Here is a 21,010-nt window from a genome sequence, read left to right as displayed (position 1 = left end):
CATTCTCGTTTAAAGTTAAAACCAAGGCTACTGTTTTATACACCAGCGGGCGTGGTCCGTACTTCACTTATCATTGCAGTCAATCAACAGTCTGGTTTAAACCAAGGCTACTGTTCTAAACCCTAGCGGCGTGGTCAGTATTGCACTTACCATTGTGGACATACAACAGTCTCGAACATAGCAACGCTGCTGTTTTATACACTAGCGGGCGTGGTCAATGCTGCACTAATCATTGCGGTCAATTTACAGTCTCGATTAAACCATGGCTGCTGTTGTATACACTAGGGGGCGTGGTCAGTACTGCACTTACCCTTGCGGTCAATTAACAGTCTCGTTTAAACCAATGCTACTGTTTTATACACTAGCGGGCGTGGTCAGTGCTGCACTTATCATTGCGGTCAATTAACAGTCTCGTTAAAACCAAGGCTGCTGTTTAATACACTAGCGGGCTTGGTCCGTACTTCACTTATCATTGCATTCAAGCAACAGTCTCGTTTAAACCAAGGCTACTGTTTTATACACTAGCGGGCGTGGTCAGTACTGCACTTACCATTGAGGACATACAGCAGTCTCGAACAAAGCAACGCTGCTGTTTTATACACTAGCGGCAGTGGTCAGTGCTGCACTTATCATTGCGGTCAATTTACAGTCTCGATTAAACAATGGGTGTTGTTTTATACACTAGCGGGCGTGATCAGTACTGCACTTACCATTGCGGTCAATTAACAGTCTCGTTTAAACCAAGGCTACTGTTTTATACAATAGCGGGCGTGGTCAGTGCTGCACTTATCATTGCGTTAAATTTACAGTCTCGATTAAACCAAGGCTGCTGTTTGATACACACTCAGGTGTGGTCAGTACCGCACTAACCATTGTGGACAAAGAACAGTCTTCATCAAACCGAGGCTGCTGGTTTATACTTTTGATGCATAAATGGGATCAGGTGATCTCTTATCCAGAATGTACATCGTTTTGACCATGTTTTTTTAAAAATATATTTATAAATCTGGCAAAAATGATATTGCAGGGGCGTTAACGTCCACAATGTAAGTACATGTATATGATTCTGGACATTTGATGTTATTGGACTTTATTTATATGTCTGTATTGTTACTACTTAGGCCAATTGTGTTAGGCATTGACCGCGTTTCAATTACCATAGCAACCAACGAAGACGGAACAGCCAGTAGCGTCGTTAAATTACCGTGTATGCCACTTGGTTTACTTATGTTTACACTAACTAAGTGTCACAACAGACTTAAAACATTATGTGCGGCTCAAAGTCCGATTTCATAGGTCAAATGAAAATAAACTGAACCTGAATGTATGCTTTGTGTGAGTATGAGCCCAACTCTTCATTAGTGGGTTCCTGGTGATAGCAGGAGGAGGGTTGAAAACAGATGGAAATATTTTGGCCTTCTCCCTACGAGTTGAATTCATAACCTGTGTCTAAGGTGTGATTTATTTAAATGAATTGAATGTAAATTGTACATGTATGGAAGTTTGCGGGGGTATGAGCCCGCCTCTTTATTAGATAATTCCTGGAGATACCAAGTGGAAGGGTGAAAGCAGATGGAACATTTTCTCTTTGATACCTCGGTATGTTATCAGAACCGACATCGATTATAATGTGCGTCTCAGGTAACATAATATGCGTCTGGGAGATTTGATTTATATTAAAACATAATGCTTTACTCTGGGTGTGATTCATTTTAAAACTTAATGTTTGCCTCAAGGTGTGATTTATTTGAAAACATAATTAGCACCTCAGTGTGTGATTTATTTTAAAACATAATGTGCGCCTGATTGTGTTTTCCTTTGTTTTTTAAGCATAATGTGCGCCTAAGGTTGTGATTTATTTTAATGACATGCAAAAGTATAAGATAGTTGGAACTCATCTTCGTAATTGAAAAAAAAACCAAACATATTTTTATATCATACAAACTTTAAGCATATTTGAAAAACAATAATATTGATTGCCAATTTATAACGACATTAACACATATTTGAATAAAATTTCCATTTCTGTTGGAAATATAATATGGCCGTTTTCCAATCTTGATAAAATCTTCCTTTTCTTTAAATTCACGCTCTACTTTCAGGCTGTTAGTAAGATCGAGCCGTTTTTTAATTGTTCAGTTTGTGTTTGAACAAACTTAAAAAAGTCTGAATTAGCTGTATTCAAGATAGTTTTTGTTCGAGTGAACGGTAGTTTGGATCTGGAAGGTCTGCCGGCTGATCTACTCCGTCAGGCATTTCGTCAGCTGGAACAGGCTGAACGGCTGATCTCGGTTCGTCTGGGTGCGCATCAGAGGTCCCTGAAATATGGCTCCTTTTTATTATTATAGCGTTAAAATCAAATAGCAATAACTCTTGGAAAATTAAACATGATATGCATTGTTGAATGTTTCTTTATTATTTTTACCAGTAGTTTCTTTATTTCAGCTCGATTGAGAGTACCTGTAGGCTGATATTAATCACTCTCGGATCCGTTTACTGGATACTGAGGAGTCACTATTGAGAAACCATGAGATCGACCCTGGTACGGTTCGAACCGCCTGAGTGAGAAGCGGACACTTATACCACTAGACCACACCTTAAGTGAGTGTTTATTTTACAACTTGAATTGACTCAGTATACTATCAATATATCAATATTATAAACAATTCTGGATTGCCTTGTTTATACCTATTGTTTTCTTGTCCTTTGCGTCCGATGGCTTTTGCCACCCAGCCCCGACCATAAAGAAATCATCTGGATCGAAAACAATTCAATAAACAAATCTTAAAATGAATAAGTAGTCAGCGGCTCAGAGAAACGACGTAAGGGAGTGCGTACCCTTGAACCGTAGCCCTTAACCGTGAGAATAATTTGAAATTTTGATATTCTACGAAATTATAGTTTGAACTTGAATTTAAAGTATCACACTTTTCCAGAAATATCTAGATAATCAATCAAATATAGTTTATGCGCCCGTCCCCTATTCATACTCCCATTGAGCGCGTGCGAAATTTATGAAATCATAATTTACATTATTAAACGATTTTATCAAAGTGGACTTCAAAGTTCATGCTATAAAGACGAACATCCTAAGTTATATAAAAAAACTGAATCTTATCAAAGTACGGCCAAGTAAACTTGAATAAACTTTGAAAACAATAGTTTATTTTTTAGTTTAAACTTTTTTATTCTACAACGATTGTGAAACAAGCTTTTGCAATATTTATTAATCACTCTCGTCGGCACGATCTTGCGCGAGATTGTGGTCTTGTGTTGTAAGGGAGTCTTGACTAACCGGAGGAGACCCACTTGTCCGACTTGGTGATCATAAATCAAACTCACATGCGCCCGGGAATCGAACCCGGGTCGCCTTGGTGAGTATATAACCTTTGACCTATAAAAACATACCCCCGGACTTATTTATATGAAAAGTAAGTTTATCTCGATATACATGATATACCATTTAAAAGCCTACTTCCATTTAGTGCTCAGGGTGTGAAATATTTATCTTGAAGTCCTAGTTGTTGTAAAAATATTTGAGGTTTTCATGGATAAAATTGATGCAGAGATGTATCCGAATTAATACTATTCTTTTTACGGTATTGTTATACATGTACTTATTTGCCTTTGTGTCAATGCCTTTTTGTACTTTGATATTAAAAATTGTGCCCATTTAAGACTTAGTTCTTCCTTTAAACTGAAATTGTTAAGAATACATGTATATCCAACAAAATCTGCATTCGTAAAATAAAATACTTACCATCACAAACGCAAACTAGTCCACCCGTTCTGTTTTTCCTGGTTGCTGAACTGTTAAAACACCAAACAGACTAATAGTAAATTAAACACTACATTTCAACAACCCAATGGTCACGATGGTGAAGATATTAACATATATAAATACGAATGTTGTCTCAATAGATGTCTCTATCATGAGTTGATTAGATGTATACGCATTTATAAGGCTTTAATATATTATATAAATATTGTTGCTGTCTACAAAGAAATGGGTTTTGTTCCAAAAAGTTTATAACTACTTGATATTATTATTTATATTAATATCAAACTTAAGTATGTTTTTACGTTTATGATTAATATCAAGGAAATAATTATGTTTTGTTCCTATTCATGCCTAAAGAAAAAGAAGTTATTAGAAGAATACCATTTATTTTTCATTATAATTAATTATTTGCCTAATGTGTGCATTAGTTTTTCATTTGACACTTCACGCAATAAGTTACCATTAAATCAGCTTAAATGCATACCGTGTGACCATTCGTCTTTCCCCAGAGGGACTAGGCTCAGCATTGAATTTAGGTATCTCCAGAACCGCATCGTTTACATGCGTCCCTGAAATATGTGAACATTGACTAACATGAAATACGTGGTGTCCTTTTGAACCTTTTTTTAATTTTAGAACAAGCCATATGTAATAGTTCATAGAAGTAGAAGTTTAATCATTACATGGCTAAAGCTCGATGATTCTGAGCCATGTATATGCTAATCAATCACTCTTAGATACCATTTTCTTGATAGTAACCAGTACTGAGGTTTCCTTACCTGTATTGGTGTTTTTCACGAATCAAGCTGATGCAAGCTGTATCGGAATATTATTAAAACTGTTTGTAATAATCAGGTTCCATTAAATTGGTGCATGTTTGCTATTATCACTGATGGCCGTATGAGTCAAGCTATTGCTTAAATGTGAAACTGTTCAGAATAAAAGTATATCAACTAAATCTGCATCAGTAAAATAAATACTTACAATCAGAAGAAACTTGTGGAGACATTTTGGCCCGATTGGGTCCTGAACTGCTGGAAATACAATCTGACTAAGTTTATTACTATAATTCATCTATCATTTGTTTACGATTGCGTGTATATGAATAAGGATTTCCCCAACAGCAAATTTAACGAATTGTTTTAAGGAGTTTTCTGTACCATAAAGTTTCACCTTCAGACTGGTAGAAATATCATACTTATGTGCATTTATAAGGGTTTACTAAAAAATCTTAAAAATATCTTAATGTATAGTTTGACCAGAAATTATTGAGAATTTTATTAACAACTTTGATGTGGCAACATATTTGTTTTGTGCTCAACATCAATTAACTTCTTTTTATATAAGGGGATGAAACTATTTCCTTAAATTTTCCAGTAGTCTTTTAGAGTGATCTCCCTTTACATTTGAGCAGACGTCCTTGAAAGTTGAGTGTTGAAATGAACTTCTGAGAAAAGAAAGATTGTTAATGAGCTTTAGAGTGATGGAATTACAACTACAAGCACCATTTCGGAAACTGTAGACATTCCTCTATCCACTGTATACAGGGTTTTTAGAAATATTGAGAATGGACAGGGAATAGAGCATAAGAAGGGAGCAGGAAGGCCTCGAAGTTTGACAGTTGGTGATCGGAGGAGGTTGGGTGTAGTCCCAAAACAGGAGATGGAGTATTTCCAAAATCAGAGGTGAAATGATTCACAGAGGGACTGTGCCAGTATCCAAGGAGACCATGAGGAAAGAGCTCCATTCCATAGGCTGGGAAAAATAATGCAACGCCATCCTCACTCATGAGGCCAGAGCAAAAACAGAAGAGATTGGATTAGTGTTTGCGTCACAGAGACTTTAACTGGGATAATGTGATATTCTCTGATGAAAGCTCTTTCTGGCTCTACCCAAAATGGTATGAAAACGTGGACTAAAGACGAGATATTATATTTATTAATATTTATATTGCATTTTACCAGTATAATTGTATCTCTTTAGATCCTATAAGACATTATTTTGCGCAAATATGTATGCTATATTTTGACGTTATCAACGTTGACGTCATTTGATGTTGACGTCATTTCCTGTTCATTATATACATACAACCTGATGAAGGCCGAATGGCCGAAACGTTGTTTCATAAATAAATAAATTTATTTATTTAAATTAAATAATTTGTGTTGAAGTTGGACTTCTTTAATTATCACCATGACTAAAGACGACAAATCTCCACTTTACCAGCGACCAGAACACAGTCCCAAGTTCCATGTGGGGGGGGGTATGTCTCTTTGGAGTGACGCCACTGTGTGTTTTCGAGGGTAATCTTACCAGTGAGCGGTATACAGACATTCTTCATGGACATTTGTTCCAACAGCCCAGGTTTTGTATGGACATGAATGGATTTTGCAACAAGATAATGATCCAAAACATACTGCCAAACATGCACAATCCTGGTATTTAGCGGAAAATGTCAACGTTTTGGAGTGGCCAAGCTACTGTCCTGATCTGAATCCTATTGAGAACATTTGGGGGTTAATGAAGAACAATATCAACCAGAAAAACCTAACTACCATAGATGCTATGAAGCAAGAGGTAGTCAGTTTCTGGGACACTATGGACCCTTATTTGATAACTTCTTTGATAGGGAGTATGCCCAGGAGGATTGAAGCATGTATTACTCAGGAAGGCGGACTTACAAAATATTGAAAGCTGGTGATTTTATATTGTGAATATATGTTCAATATCATGATATAAACAAATAATTGATGCTATATTCGGTTCTAGTTTTATGTACAAAAACATATGAGGGGGAGTCAATAAGTTCGTGAACGAGCGTTTAAAACAAAAACAAATGCGCGTTTGCGTGTAATGAAATTTAATATACACAATAACAAATATGTTTTCAAAACATGTACAAAAAATAAATGTGAATACAATAACAATTACTAATATAAATAAAAAATACAAAATACCCATCTGCAATACGGCGGCGCACTTCGAAACAATGTCATGACGTTTACGTTATGGGCGTTACTGTTTCTCAAAATACTCTCCACTCTCTTGGACACATTTCTGATGGTGGACGACCCATTTCCGGTGCACCTCTGTAAACCATGTCTCGGACAGGGACGCGAACGATGACTGGACTGCGCTGCCGAGCTCTGCCAGACATTCGAAACGTCTCCCGCGAAGATCGGCCTTCAGTCTTGGAAAAATCGCGAAGTCCATAGGGGCGAGGTCAGGTGAGTACGGCGAATGATTGAGACGCTCAAATCCTATAAAGTCAATCGTCATCAGTGTTTCCTGTGCACGGTGGGCAGGGGCGTTATCTTGGTGAAAGATGAGATTCTCGATCTCAAGATCCGGGCGCTTCTTCTGGATGGCGTGAACGAGATCACGGCGCAGACCCTGTAAAATAAAATTAGGGAATTAATCATAAAAGAAACAAACATGAAACACTTTATTATTTTTGTAAATAAGCATTTATTTAAAATATAATATTTAAATCCAACTAATAAAACAATATTTTTAGACTTTTAATACTGTTTACCTTCTGATAATAACCCGCGTTGACGGTCTTGTCAGTGGGGATGGCATGTGACAGGAGTATGCCCCGGTGATCCATGAAGACGAGGAACATCACTTTTTTCGCTGACTTGATGACCTTTGCTTTTTTTGGTGGCGGTGAAGAGGGTCCGATTCATGAACTTGAGCTTGTCGGTGGGCGTCATTCCGACTCTAACGCCATGCTTAATGACAGCCCGCTTCTCAACGTTATCCATTGACGTCATTTACTTGAAGATAATCCTAGTGTGGGTATTTTAAAAGGTCAGCGCACCGTTGTCGTTTATGGTATGACGTCAAAACTTCGTATATACGTCAAAGTCAAAGTGACGTCAGTAAAAGTCTCGCCTGAATCACACGCTCTTTTCCCGCAAAAATGACGTACTTTATATAACATTGTTATGTTAGATACAGCGCCATTTCAAAGTGCGCCGCGTTGTTGACAGTGTGTAATAATAAATCAATATAAAATATTTAAAATATGAAATAAGTTAGTAATTAATTTCCATATTTATTAAATCACATGTGAACTATGATGTTAAAAACAATTCAAGAAAAAAAAGATGTACAATAAGCGACAAAAAGTGGTCGTTCACGAACTTATTGACTCCCCCTTGTAATTCTCAATACTTTCTGATCAAACTATATATATTATTGTGTTCTACACCTATATCAAACTTTTGTTGTCATGATTAAGGAAAAAAAACTAAATCTGTGTCCTGTACATGGCAAAAATGTAGTATTTAGGCAAATATCAGTGTACAATTTTATGAAGGTGCTCTTGCATGAAACATGCATTATTTTTTCCATTCTAAATTACTTTTTAAACACTATCAGCTTCAAATTTATGTATACTGTTTGACTTGCCTTCTTCTTTCTTCGACAGGGGAAACAAACTCAAGCAACAGGGAACTCTTCTGGACCGCATAAGATTTAGTCCCTGAAATGTGTGAACGTTGACAAGCATTAAATGTTTTGTTGTCGCCTGAAACATTGATTATTTAATAAACTGCTTTATGTAATATTTTATGAAAATCGGATGATTTTTTTTTTCCACGCGATTTTGTGCCATCTATAGGCTGATAAGCGTCACTCTCGGGTTTGTTTCTGGTAGTAACCGGTACAGTGTGGTCATATATAGAGGTCTTGATAACCTCCCTGGTACGACTCAACCCTTTATAAAGACCAATATACCACCTTTTGGGGCTTTGATTGTACACCATCTTAACAATTGAACAATATATTTGACGTAATTCTGGTTTTAACTGTTCCTACCTTTCTTTTTCTTGTGCTGTTGGTGCTCTGATTTGAACATCTCAGCAAACGCCGTAAAGAAGGGAGACTGGCCTAAATCAATCAAAAACAACGCGAAATGTAAACATGAACAAGGCAGTAGGGGTGGTTCTGGGATTTGACGTAAGGGATGTAGTACCCTTGGACCATAACCTCCCACCAAGTTCATTAAGTTCTTCCTCATTATACAAGTTATACCATTTAAACGTGTCTTTTACTTCATGCACATGTTGTGTTATACTTCAATTGTTATTGTAAAAATATTTGTGTTGTCGTGATAGTTGATGTAAATGTGCCTCTGAACATCATTTTAAACGGTGTTGTTATACTAATGTTCCTGTGCGTTCATGGCTTTCAGAACTTTGTTTTCAAAACGGTTGTCTAGTTCTTGATTTTAACTTAAACCTTTTAGACGTCATGTTTATCCAACAAAATCTGCACCAGTAAAAAAAAATACTTACCTCCCTTCCGTTGAGACTTTTTGCCTTGCGTGGTTACTGAACTGCTAAAACCCAATCAATAACAAATAAATAACTGTATTCCTACAATCCAATGGTGATGATGGGGCAAATGCTTATACTTATACCACAAAATATGATATTATTTAAAATGAAATTACTGGTATGTACTCAATCCAAGCTTAAAATATATTATATAATTATGTCATACATTTACATAAGAGATTTCCTCATGATTCAGGTAAAACAATCTGGTTCGTGTTCATGTCAGAAAAAGAATAGTAGTTTTAAGTACAGTTGCAATATATCTTTTTAATTTACGTGCTTTTTGATGCGTTCATTAGATTTGCATACAAAGTTACTATTAATACACTGTCAGCTCTTACGTTTTCCGTTTGACTTTTCTTCTTTTGTCGACTGGGGAAACAAACTCAAGCAACAGGGGACTCTTCTGGGTCGCATCACATTTTTTGTCTCCTGAAATGTGTGGACGTTGACTATTATGATTTGTCTGATGTTTCTGAAACATGGATGATTTTCAAACCTCCATTAATTTACATACCTTGAAAATCGGATAGTTTTATATGACTTCACTAAGCACGAAAATCAATGGAAACTTATATTATCAAAATGTGCATGGCTGAATGAGTTTTTGGTTGTTGTTTACTATATTTATGTATTAATTCAGTTCAGTTCGATTGTAAGCCATATACAGGCTGATATGAATCGCTTTCGGGCCCGTTGTTTTAGTAGAAGTCTGGACTGGTATTCATTATTGGTCCTAATTGGATCTAAGAACGATGTAGGTAATCGGAGTAAATATTTTCAATAACTGACCAACTGTGTGAATTAAGTCAATTATGTGTGACCATAAGATCAACTTATGTCGTGTATTGAATACCACCCCAGTACCGAGGTGTCCTCACAGAAGCCAAAAAAGTATGTCTCGAACATCTCGAGTGAGAGACTGACAAGTGTATCACAAAACAACCTTTTCGTGTTTTTATAATTTGACTCAGTCGTTTTGTCCCTTTCGTGCCTTAACGCGAACTGTGTTTCGCGTACGGAACGACCTTCATCTAAAACAGTTAGATGAACTGATGATCTGATTTTTAATAAACAAAGTAGTCGGAGCGTTTCCGGGACTTGGTGCAAGAGAGAGCGTTCTTTGGAGAAGTCCCTAACTTTTAGTATTTGGAATTTTGATATTTTTCAAAATGATTGTTTTAATTAGAGTTAAAGTTGTTGGCAATAACATAGATTTATCTTAAGATTTATTTTGATATATTTTTTTTTTGCCATACACATCGCAAATCACAAATTACATTCACTCGGAGCGTATCTATGCTTATGCTAATCCACGTTTATTTCGAAACCCGTGATTCAAATATATATGTGTTGTAACCAAACGAGATCCCATTCAGAAAATTTATCAACTTTGATTCCCGTGAAGGAATGTGGTATATATAATCTGAGACAAATAATAAACATACTCTCAGATAAAATTAAACGACAAGTAAATATTCATCTCAGTATCTACTTTATACTTTTTGAACGCGCTTTTCTTCTTTAATACGCAATGTGTGTGTAACGTCACTGAAAATTCCGATTTCTTCTCAGAATATTGGTGTTTTTACGACTTGATGCAAATTGTATCATTCTTTAAACTGTGTTGAAATGTACATATTCCTTTTGGCTGATTTTGAACAATGGTTTTAAAACTGATTCCATTAGGGCATGGATCTTAAATAGAATTGAATCTGTTTGGAATGCATTCAGTATATCCAACAAAGTCTGTACATGTAAATAAAATACTTACGACCAGAAAGGACAACTCGTTTTGCGGTTTTCTTTTCAATAGTTGGAACAAACCTAAAACAAATTTGATTATGTGAACACTATTTTATACAATCAAATGGTCAATGGTGAAAATGTATATACTATATAAATAACGATTTCCCATAAAGCTATCTTTGCGTGTCGCACGTATACACGTTTATATTTGTTTATGATAGAAGTATATTAATCGTAGACTTAAGCTGGTGTTTGCTCCGATAAAACTTATACATATTATAATTATTAAAATATATGATTTTATAAAAGTGTGTCCGACATGAATATAATGAAAACATTTACTTTAATTTTAGAGGCCAAAAGGGAAATAACTCTTGTTCCTGTAACTGCATGCACTGCAGAGAGAAAGGGTAAGGTATATAGGATTGGATATAATTTTGGCAGAATTCTTCATTTATTCGTCATTGCCTCATGCATACATTTGTTTTTCATTTTATACTCCTGGATCAAAGTAACCATTCAAAACTTTTCAATATACCGTTTTGATCTTCGTCTTGATTTATCGGCAGAGGGAACATGTTCAGCACCAGACCTGGGTCGCTTCGGGACCGCATCAGATTTGTTGGTCCCTGAAATATTTGAACATTGGCTAAGATGATATGTGCAGTGGACTCTGAAACCTTATATGTTTTAAAACCGGCTTTAATGGATTGCCCATGAAAATCGGATTTTATCCTGATATCGTTCAACAGAAATTCTATTCGACTTGGAATGTTCAACACAATCTGCATACTGGTGTTCACGAACCTCGTTTTCCTTCATTTTGGAACTGTATACTTTTTATACTAAATATTTCAGCTCGAATGGAACCATCATTTAGCTTGCAGAACCTAAAGTCCGTTTTCTTGGTAGAAACCAGTTTTAAGCTGACCTTATTTAGTGGCCAAGGAGAATGTCCCTGGTACGGTTCGAGACTATTGAATGAGAGGTAGACACTTATAACACTAGATCACCCTTCTGGGTTTGAATATTTGACAATTTCACGCTGTAAACTTAAAATATAATAATAATTTATTATATGTTTTTCTGTGGTTTATATAGATTCATCAGTAAAATAGAATTGATATTTCAAAGATTGAAACAGTGAAAATATCGAATTGACATTGTTCCATGTTTTGAAATTTTATCCTGCATTCAGTTCCAAATCAAAACGTCACCATGCAAAGGGCTCTGGTACAATTTCAACGACGTCATTTCATAAATGCCGTTATGTGTGCATGGATAACTGGTGCTTGTTGTTTTTTTTCTTAAAGTGTAAGTAAATGACTTTTTACTCCTATTTTAGGCATATAATAAAATCAAGTTAGTATCAATGTAAGATTGCAATATTTTTCACCTCGAGTTTAAAAATTGTTGGTGCTCACTTGGTGAAATAGATTACGATCTTCCACGGGAAAAAGCAATTATCCATTTTATTACAATATTTTAAAAATCATGTTGGCTTAAACTGTTTGATTTACCTGTTCTTTTCTTATCAGTCTTGCTCCCTGATTTAGGTAGCTTTTTGCGTACGGATCAACCTGGATCTAAAAGAAATAAAAATAAAGTTGAAAAACAAACAATGTTATCGGAGCGGAAATCTCGAAATATAAAATATACCATGTAGTCGGAACGCTTCCAACATTTGATCCTTAAATCGTAGTCCCTAACTTTTAGAATGCTAAATATCGATACTATACAAAATCATAGTTTGAACTGGAATTGCAATACTGGCACTAATGCAGATTGATTTTAATATTTAACCCGGTATTTTAATGCTTGGCCACCCTCCCCCCATCCCCCCCAAGAAACCGTGTATAAATTCATTAAATTAACTATGAAGAATCATCAATGTTCATTTTCAAGCCTGTGCTATAAAAAGATGTGTGTAGAAACCCAATGGGATCCCACAAAATTTACGTTTTCAGAAAATGTATAAACTTTGATCACCGCAAAGAATGTAGTATATGTATATATTGGGGCAATAATAAACCTTCTACCACATATAACTAAATGATGAGTAATGTTAAGTTTAATCCAAATATCGTTCTTTAACTTGTGTTAAATTACTTGTGTTCCTTTATTGTTCATGCTATTTTGTATGTTGTTATTAAAAGTGATGCCCGTTTAGGAGTAGTTTTCGTTTAAAACAAGAAAACACTGCACCAGCAAAATAAAATACTTAAAGTTATAATTAGAAAGGTTACCTCGTTTGGTTGTTTTTCCCATGTTTGGGAAACAGCTATAAATCCATATGATTAGATTAAAACTATAATTTAACAAGCAACGAAACATGTGAAATATGTAAACTTATTAAAAAGATGTGAAACAGGAAAATAATAAGGATTTTCCAAAAAGCTATATTTACGTATTGTCGTAATGTGATTGGGGTATTATTAGCAGATAAGAGTTTTTGCGTTTAAATGGGAATATGCTAATAGTCCGGCAGCCGAAGTTAAGAACCCTGCAGCGGTGTAATGAGTTTGCATATCTAGGTAACCGAGACGCTCTAATACGACATTACACATTTTTTTTGCTTTGATCATTAAAGCCAAATGAGTTGAAAATAATAATGCAATCAAATAATAAAAAAATGTAACAAGCTTCAGTGTGAACCTTTAAGAGATGACATATTAAAGTTATTATAATTTTGCAATGAAAATGGTAAGATGGCAACAAGAAGATAGTATGGTGATATAAAGAAAGACTGGCATAAGTTCATTGTACTTTGTTGAACTTTTAAGCATGACTCACACTGTACAGATTTTGCCTCGATTGGCCCCGAGTGACAGCCTTTCTGAAGATATTTTAAAATTTACGAGCAATGTTGATATTTCATGATTTGAAAAGACTGCAGAAGATTCATAGTGATGGCATGCCGTCACATTTGAAGTAACGATTTGCTTCTTTACGATAAGATCGTGTGAGAAAATACCAGAATAGGATCGATCGTCGCCACACTAGCGACACAATTGCAGTGAGGTGTTTATAAGGTGAAATAGGAAGAACATGTCATTTATAGCAGGAGGTTTATCCTCGACGATAATGCGAATAACATCAATATATAAACGACTATTAATATGTCACGACAATGGCCCCCTTCCATTATACGATGAGAGTTCAAGTCCCAACAATACATGACAAACAACGACTATTCGACGTCTATAACTGTGGAGTTAACGAAACAACTCCATAACAGAGTCATGCTAGGCCAATATATGGGCAAAATAGATCGGTACGCGAACAGAAGTCGTTAGTATCCGCATTAATCGTACACTCTTCGTAGAATAATAATGGGATCCATGATCGAGGAAACTTGCTACGCCTAATGTCACGTGTATTGATCACTAATGGATACGAGCCAATTCATATCTCGAGGGGCCATCAATCTGTTGTTGTTTTTCTCTTCAAATTAGCCGTGGCTGTAACAAACTGATTTTGACCAAACTGAAAAGAAGTACAAATAAGCAAATAATATGACCTGAAATATACCACCTTCGTTGTCTTCAGTGGCAATTGTGCCTGATATCCTTGTCACAATAAAGTTTGAATAACTACAAATGAAATACGTTTTGTTACGTATTGTTAGAGCACAAAGACAGATTCAAACGCTGTACAACGTTTGGCTAAGGTTAAGACGCGACCTCAGATTTGTCTACTATGAAATTTATCTTGAATATACAAACTAATAAATGATCAGCTACGACTATTAGCACGATCGACAACGCTGCTACTGATACGTTTTTACGTATTTGCTACTACGATAATGTTCAAATGATAATGTTTTACAGGATCAAGAAAGTGTCTCGAATCGCTCAAAATCTGGACTGATGTTCTAACGGTACGTTTCTGCTATGGAAAGGCCATGATTAACCGTGAAGGCATCGTCATATATCGTCAAGTAGCTGGGTATTGATAAAGTAGTCAAATTAATTGTCGTATTAAATCGCGTCTCAAGAAAAGCCCTGAACGACTTTTAAAAACGTGCTTAATGCGTAGAAAAATGTGAAGTGATGATTTTTATTTAGAGACAAACATTAACCTATAAACTTAAGTTTGAATCTACGTTGTCTGTGAGAGATACGTAAATATTCATAAGAACTTGATGGAAACGTTGACATCGCATTAAGTCTTAAATCAGTTGATATAATTTTAAATAATCGTACCTTCGGTGTTCATCCTTATCCTTGGATACCATTTTAAACTTTATTACTTCCAAAATAATGTTCGAATACTTATATGTTTATCAACGCAATCTAATAAATTCATAAGATCTTACAAAAAGGCATACAATTAGGGCATTAAAGATACAGAATAGTAGCAAATATTATCAAGTTGTCTTCGATGAATTATATGCTATAGCTCTCAATTCAAACATCATAATATACTGGCATGGTTTTCGATGCAAAACAGAATGATAGTGCACGTTTTATTTACTCTAAGGTTATGTGGGTGTTTTTCTTGGACACCATTTTGGTTTATTTATAGCCGATATCATTTATATGCAAGTAGTGTAACAATGGGCTATAAATGTTTACAAAAAACTGACTTTCCATTAAAAACGGTATTAGCAACAACACCAAACTAATATGTCAGTTTTGCTTATTTAGACGGCTGAAATATGTTAGATTTAATGAGAATGTATTGGTTCATATATATCAATTATAGATTTGGAAAAAAGGAAATCATTAACACACAATTCAATGTATATTGTGGAATTCGTAAAACTCGGCGGTCATCTTGGACACCATCTTTAATATGAAATAAATCACCAAAGGGGGCGCGAGGTCTTCAATCGGATTATTGTATAAGAAGGTCTAGGCTACCAGAACATTTTCTATTCACCGCCATGCAAGGTCTAGTTGAAATACCTTATTTGGCTGCCGTACTTAAGTATATTTGTCCGTCGACTAAGAATGGCGTTTGCTCTGCAAAAGCTCATAAATATAATTATTATCATTATTAAAAGATATATTCTAATATTTCTTATATTATAAGTGTGGCTTGCATCAATATAAGAGTTCATTTTTACTTTCGATATTTATGCATTTTTTTAATAAGTCTGGTTCCTGTGACATTTCAGGATCATTTACTATAACTTCGCTTCTACTTAAATGATACCAGCAAAGTAAAGTAACCGTGCTGGGCCCCGTTTCAATACAGATGTTAAGGCTTCTGATCGTTAATTTCCAGGCGTAATGTACTAGCCATTGTGAAGTGCTTAAGTGCTTGATCGACTGTTTTGAAAAAAAATGTTTAAAATCACTTCAGATTGATAATTTGTGTATTAAAGCAGTACATTTATTATTTTTTAGAAGAGAAATGCTCTGGTAAAGAGAACAATTTAAGGCCGCTATGCTAATTTATTAAAACACGTTGATATACCATTGTTTTCAAAGAAAATGCATTAGCAATTGCTTTGAAATAGAGAAAAAAATAGCTGCTAGGCCGCAAGACCGCCAAGATCATGCCGCTAGGCCGATAGGCCGTTAGGCCTTTAACCTCACGCCGCCAGGCTGCAAGGCCGCTAGGCCGCTAACTTTATGTCGCTTGGCCGCTTGAGCGCTAGGCCGCTAACTTCATGTACATCCTTTTGAATACAGATTGTATGTATGGTCGTATATTTCTAGGCGTTACGCCCCTGCGTTTCAAGAAAATGTATGAACTTAACACGTTCTGCCCGTACCTTTACGCTCTTAAACACCGTGTGGTTTACGACTAAGATATTCTCAGACTTATACAAATCGGAATATATAGCAACTGTGAGTGATAGTTTAATTGGACATAATCCTTTAAATCACATGTGTAGTAATTAATGTGTAATTTGAATGGTAATTGTTTATAATGATATTTCTGTTGGCTACTCTCACCAGTTATTGTTTGATGCCCGGTTACTTATTTCGGCTCGTATAGATAAACGCGAAAGCCGATGCTAGCCTGAAAGCCGGAGTGGACAATGCTTCCATTACCTTTGTGGACAATGAACAGTCTCGATAAAACCAAAGCTGCTGTTTCATACAAGAACGGGCGTGGTCAATGCAGCACTTACCATTGCGGTCAATGAACTGTCTCGATTAAACTAAAACTGCTGTTTCATACACTAGCGGGCGTGGTCAGTGCTGCACTTACCATTGTGGACAATTAACAATCTCAATTAAACTAAACTACTTTTTCATACACTAGCGGGCGTGGTCAGTGCAGCACTTATCCTTGCGGACAATGAACTGTTTCCATTTAACTAAAACTACAGTTTCATACACTAGCGGGCGTAGTCAGTGCAGCACTTATCCTTGCGGACAATGAACTGTCTCGATTAAACTACAACTGCAGTTTCATGCACGAGCGGGCGTGGTCAATGTATTACTTATTCTTGAAGACAATGATTTGTCTCGATCAAACCGAGGCTTCTGCTGTATACACTAGCGGGCGTGGTCAGTTCTGCACTTACCACTGGGTACAATAAACAGTTTAGATTACACAGAGGCTGCTGTTTCATACGTTGGATGCTTTAGTTGGTTTGAAGTACTTTTATCCAAGATGGTAACTGCATTTACCGTGCTGTTTATCTTTAACAAATCTTGCGAAAACGTATATTGCAGGGGCGTTAAGGTCCGCAATGATGGTTCTTCGATGTCGTTGAACTTTACTTCATCTTTTAATACTGAGGCCAGTGCTGTTTGGCATTGACAGCGTTTCCATATGAATCAACGAAGTCTCAGTTATACCGGGCATTAGGGGAGGTATGTTCAAAAATATTTATTGCCCGAAAGAAACCAAGCCTTCTGTTTTCCCGTGTAAGTTTGATTGTCTTGTTTCGAACCAAAAATACTAGAAGAACCAATATAGAGCTTACTTACGCACATCCGGCCATCTGTAGGATCCTTGGTCCAGTAACAGAACAATTATGTCTCGACCCAGGGCTTGCCTCTAACCGTACCGGAGGGATATTAAATGAAGGTCTCGTGTGTCAACGTTATACAATACGACACGTTAATGAACCAGTGTAGCTCATACCAGTATTCTGTCTGTGAATTATGCTTGACAACCAAACAACACTGATACTCCCATTGGGGCCGACGCAGTCAAATAACCAACCAACACCATTACATTGATCACATGACAAAATGTTTATTTCCGACTTATACATTGTACATCGATAATTACTCATAAAATATATTAAATGAAATATGTCAATATGTATGTACAAGGTAATAAACAAAACATTGTATATTCAAGTGGCTGACATACCTGTACTCTCAATTATTTTGCAGAAAGACACATCCTTAAGTGATTGATATGATTTTGTTTCACTTTTAAACATTCATTAAAGAACTTGTTATTGGATATATTAATTTAAACTTAACCGGAAACCTCCGAACGATGTCGGTAAGTTCGCTTTCGGTAGACTAGTCCATGGACGTGAAACTCCGCCCCGAAAATTGTCAATCGGCACAGGCTGAGGGCCTGACCTGGGTCTAAATGGTCGTGCATACCCTTTGTGGGACTCTGTAATATGTAAAAATTGAATTATATAATATGTATTATGTCGACAGAAACATTGTTTATTTCAAAACCTCCTTTATTTCATAGTCCATGAAAATCTGATTATTTTTATCGTGAAGTCGTTAACTACAAGTAGCATTAATTCGTGGTATATGAGAAAATGAAAAATGTGAATTCTAAAATTAAGTTGTTGTTTTAGACTTAAAATTAGCTTGTTTCAGCTTGAATGTGTTGATCTATATGCTGATAGGTATTTACCACCTTCCGGGCCGTTTCCTTAGTAGAAACTTATACAGAGGTTAGGCTAAAGCTTTTTGTTTGTGAGGCAGACACTCATACCACTAGACAACTTTTTTAGTTATTGCTTAGTTTCAACTTGCTTAGTGTTGTGACTATATACTAATAATTCTGATGTTAACTGTCCCTACCTTTTTTCTTCTCGGACCTTCCACCTCCATACCTAATTCTTTCAGATAGTTTGCGTTTCGTTGTTGTACACCTAAAATTCCAATCAGACTAGTGTAAACGCTACAATTCAACAAGGCAACGGTCAAGAATAAGAGTATTTATATATATATGCATATATAAATAAAAAATGATTTACCGGGACACCTATTTACGGTATGTCTGAATGAGATTTATGTATCTCAAGAGTTAAATAATTCTGTATGCGGGTATAAAGGAGTTAATGAGATAATATATATTGGTCGTCGCCTTGGACTGGTGTTTGCTCCGATAAATCTAATCACCTCAATATTTTAAACTGAACATATTATAATAATATTTTAAAGGTGTGCCCTTAATTAATACTATAGCACATTAAAATTTAAAGAAGACTTTGTAAGGTTCGCTGTTTTTTATTTTAGTATAATTCACTATTAATGTGTCTTTGCATCATGTATCCATCAGGCTTTCATATACTAAGTTACTATTAAAACACAGTCTTAATATATAGATATAAATTAAAGCGTTTATGTACCGTTTCGCTTTCCATCTAAATTCATCTTTAGTGCTTACTCCCAACCTGATTTTTTTCTGGAAAGCATCGGATTTGAATGTCCCTGAAAAATATGAATATTGACCTGTGTGGTTTCCGCTGAAACAACGATTATTCTGAAATTGACTATTTATTTGATAGTCCATGGAAATCTTATGTTTTTTTCATTATATCGTTAAGCTCAAATAGCAATTTAACTTGGACTATTTAACATAATATGCCTGCTGGTTTTTCTTCTCTTTTTCTTCATCTCTGTTTTGAATCTGTTATCGTATGACGCTCAGCTTGTGTGTGACCAATCTATCATTTGATATCAATCAACCTCCGGTCCGTTTTCTTGATAGAAACATGCCCCATATTTATAGGCCAAAGGAACGTCCCTGATGTGGCTCGAACCATTTGAATGAGAGGCAGATACTAATACCACTAGACCGTCCTTTTTGAGTTTGATTGTTAAACGATTTGATTCACTAACACTGAAACAATTTATAAAAAGTACTTTTGGTTTTAACAGTTCTTACCTTTTTTCTCTTTTCCCTTGCATCCTGACTTTCGTTTGCGAACGGAACGACCTAGATCAAAAGAAATAGAAAAGATAAAGTTAAAAGAACATACAAATCAGTCGAAGCGGACCATGAAATATGAAAATAAAAGAAGTCGGAGTGTGTCAAACACTGGAACCCTGGGGCCGTAGCTCTAAACTTGTTTAAGTGTTTATATCTTACGTAATAATTGTTTGAACGGGATTTTAATTGGTAATTTGTTTGCCAATACAACCACAAAAAAAAATCCCATGTGTGAATTCATAAAAATAACTTCACATTATTAAACGATTCATCAATACCCAGTTTCAAAGCCCGTGCTATAAATAGAAATATGTAGAAAACAACTGGATCCCATCGAATTTCAGTTTCCAGAAAATACAAAAACCGCTTTACTGTGAAGAAAAGTAGTATTTAAACTCGTTGACAAATAATAGACATATTCAAAATAAATTTAAATATAAGTAAGTAAATCTCGGAATTCATATTAAAATACTTAAAAGTGAACTTATTGTTGCTGCTGTTTTTCTTGAATCAAGTTCATACAAATATGTATTCGAATATCATTGTTTAAACCTAGTTAAAATAATATTTATGTTCCTTTGCGTGCATGCGTTTAGTAGTTGTAAATAAAACAAATGCCTATATAGGAATAGCTTTCAATTAAAATAACAAAAGTTGCATTAGTAAAATAAAACACTTACTGGCACGGTTACCCTGTGCTTTTCCCATATCTGAATAAATTAAAGATTGTATCCCAACAGGCAACGGTGACGATTAAGAAGGTGTATAAATAAGGATTACATAACGAAACAACTATCATTAGGTTTAGTCTAATCATGAACTGATCGTGTTTGTAATATAAGTAGTCTGTCAGCCCAATTTGATAACCCTGCGCAGTGGAGTATAGAAAATGTATTTGTTTACTTTGGTAGACGTTAAACTGTTATTCAAGATTACGATTGATGACCAAGCCCGTGCTATATAAAGATATGTTTAGAAACCCAATGGGATCCCACTCAATAACTTTGATCACCAGGATGATAGTATATAT

At 35.5% G+C, this 21,010-nt stretch overlaps 2 protein-coding genes across 2 annotated transcripts; both read right to left on the bottom strand.

The window, feature by feature from the left end:
* Positions 1-1,735: 1,735 nt before the first annotated feature.
* Positions 1,736-13,285, bottom strand: LOC128219310 (uncharacterized). The gene is made up of 13 exons (XM_052927119.1): positions 13,122-13,285; positions 12,396-12,461; positions 11,414-11,504; positions 10,901-10,953; positions 9,468-9,601; positions 9,085-9,128; positions 8,606-8,677; positions 8,198-8,270; positions 4,766-4,815; positions 4,266-4,350; positions 3,761-3,810; positions 2,689-2,754; positions 1,736-2,318 (listed from the first exon to the last, which is right to left on the bottom strand). The coding sequence occupies exons 3-13, from the start codon at positions 11,487-11,489 to the stop codon at positions 2,182-2,184; spliced, it is 840 nt and encodes a 279-aa protein (XP_052783079.1). The 5' UTR covers positions 11,490-11,504; positions 12,396-12,461; positions 13,122-13,285; the 3' UTR covers positions 1,736-2,181.
* A 4,737-nt stretch (positions 13,286-18,022) lies between these two features.
* Positions 18,023-20,790, bottom strand: LOC128218708 (uncharacterized). The gene is made up of 5 exons (XM_052926385.1): positions 20,661-20,790; positions 19,936-19,986; positions 19,397-19,478; positions 18,846-18,916; positions 18,023-18,420 (listed from the first exon to the last, which is right to left on the bottom strand). Exons 1-5 carry the CDS (start codon positions 20,686-20,688, stop codon positions 18,263-18,265), a joined length of 390 nt encoding a protein of 129 aa, XP_052782345.1. The 5' UTR covers positions 20,689-20,790; the 3' UTR covers positions 18,023-18,262.
* Between the last annotated feature and the right edge of the window lie 220 nt (positions 20,791-21,010).

This window comes from Mya arenaria, chromosome 15 (assembly GCF_026914265.1).
Source record: "Mya arenaria isolate MELC-2E11 chromosome 15, ASM2691426v1".
NCBI classification, from domain to species: domain Eukaryota; kingdom Metazoa; phylum Mollusca; class Bivalvia; order Myida; family Myidae; genus Mya; species Mya arenaria.
Note: the sequence above shows the minus strand (reverse complement) of the source record. Positions and strands in the feature narration are given on the sequence as shown.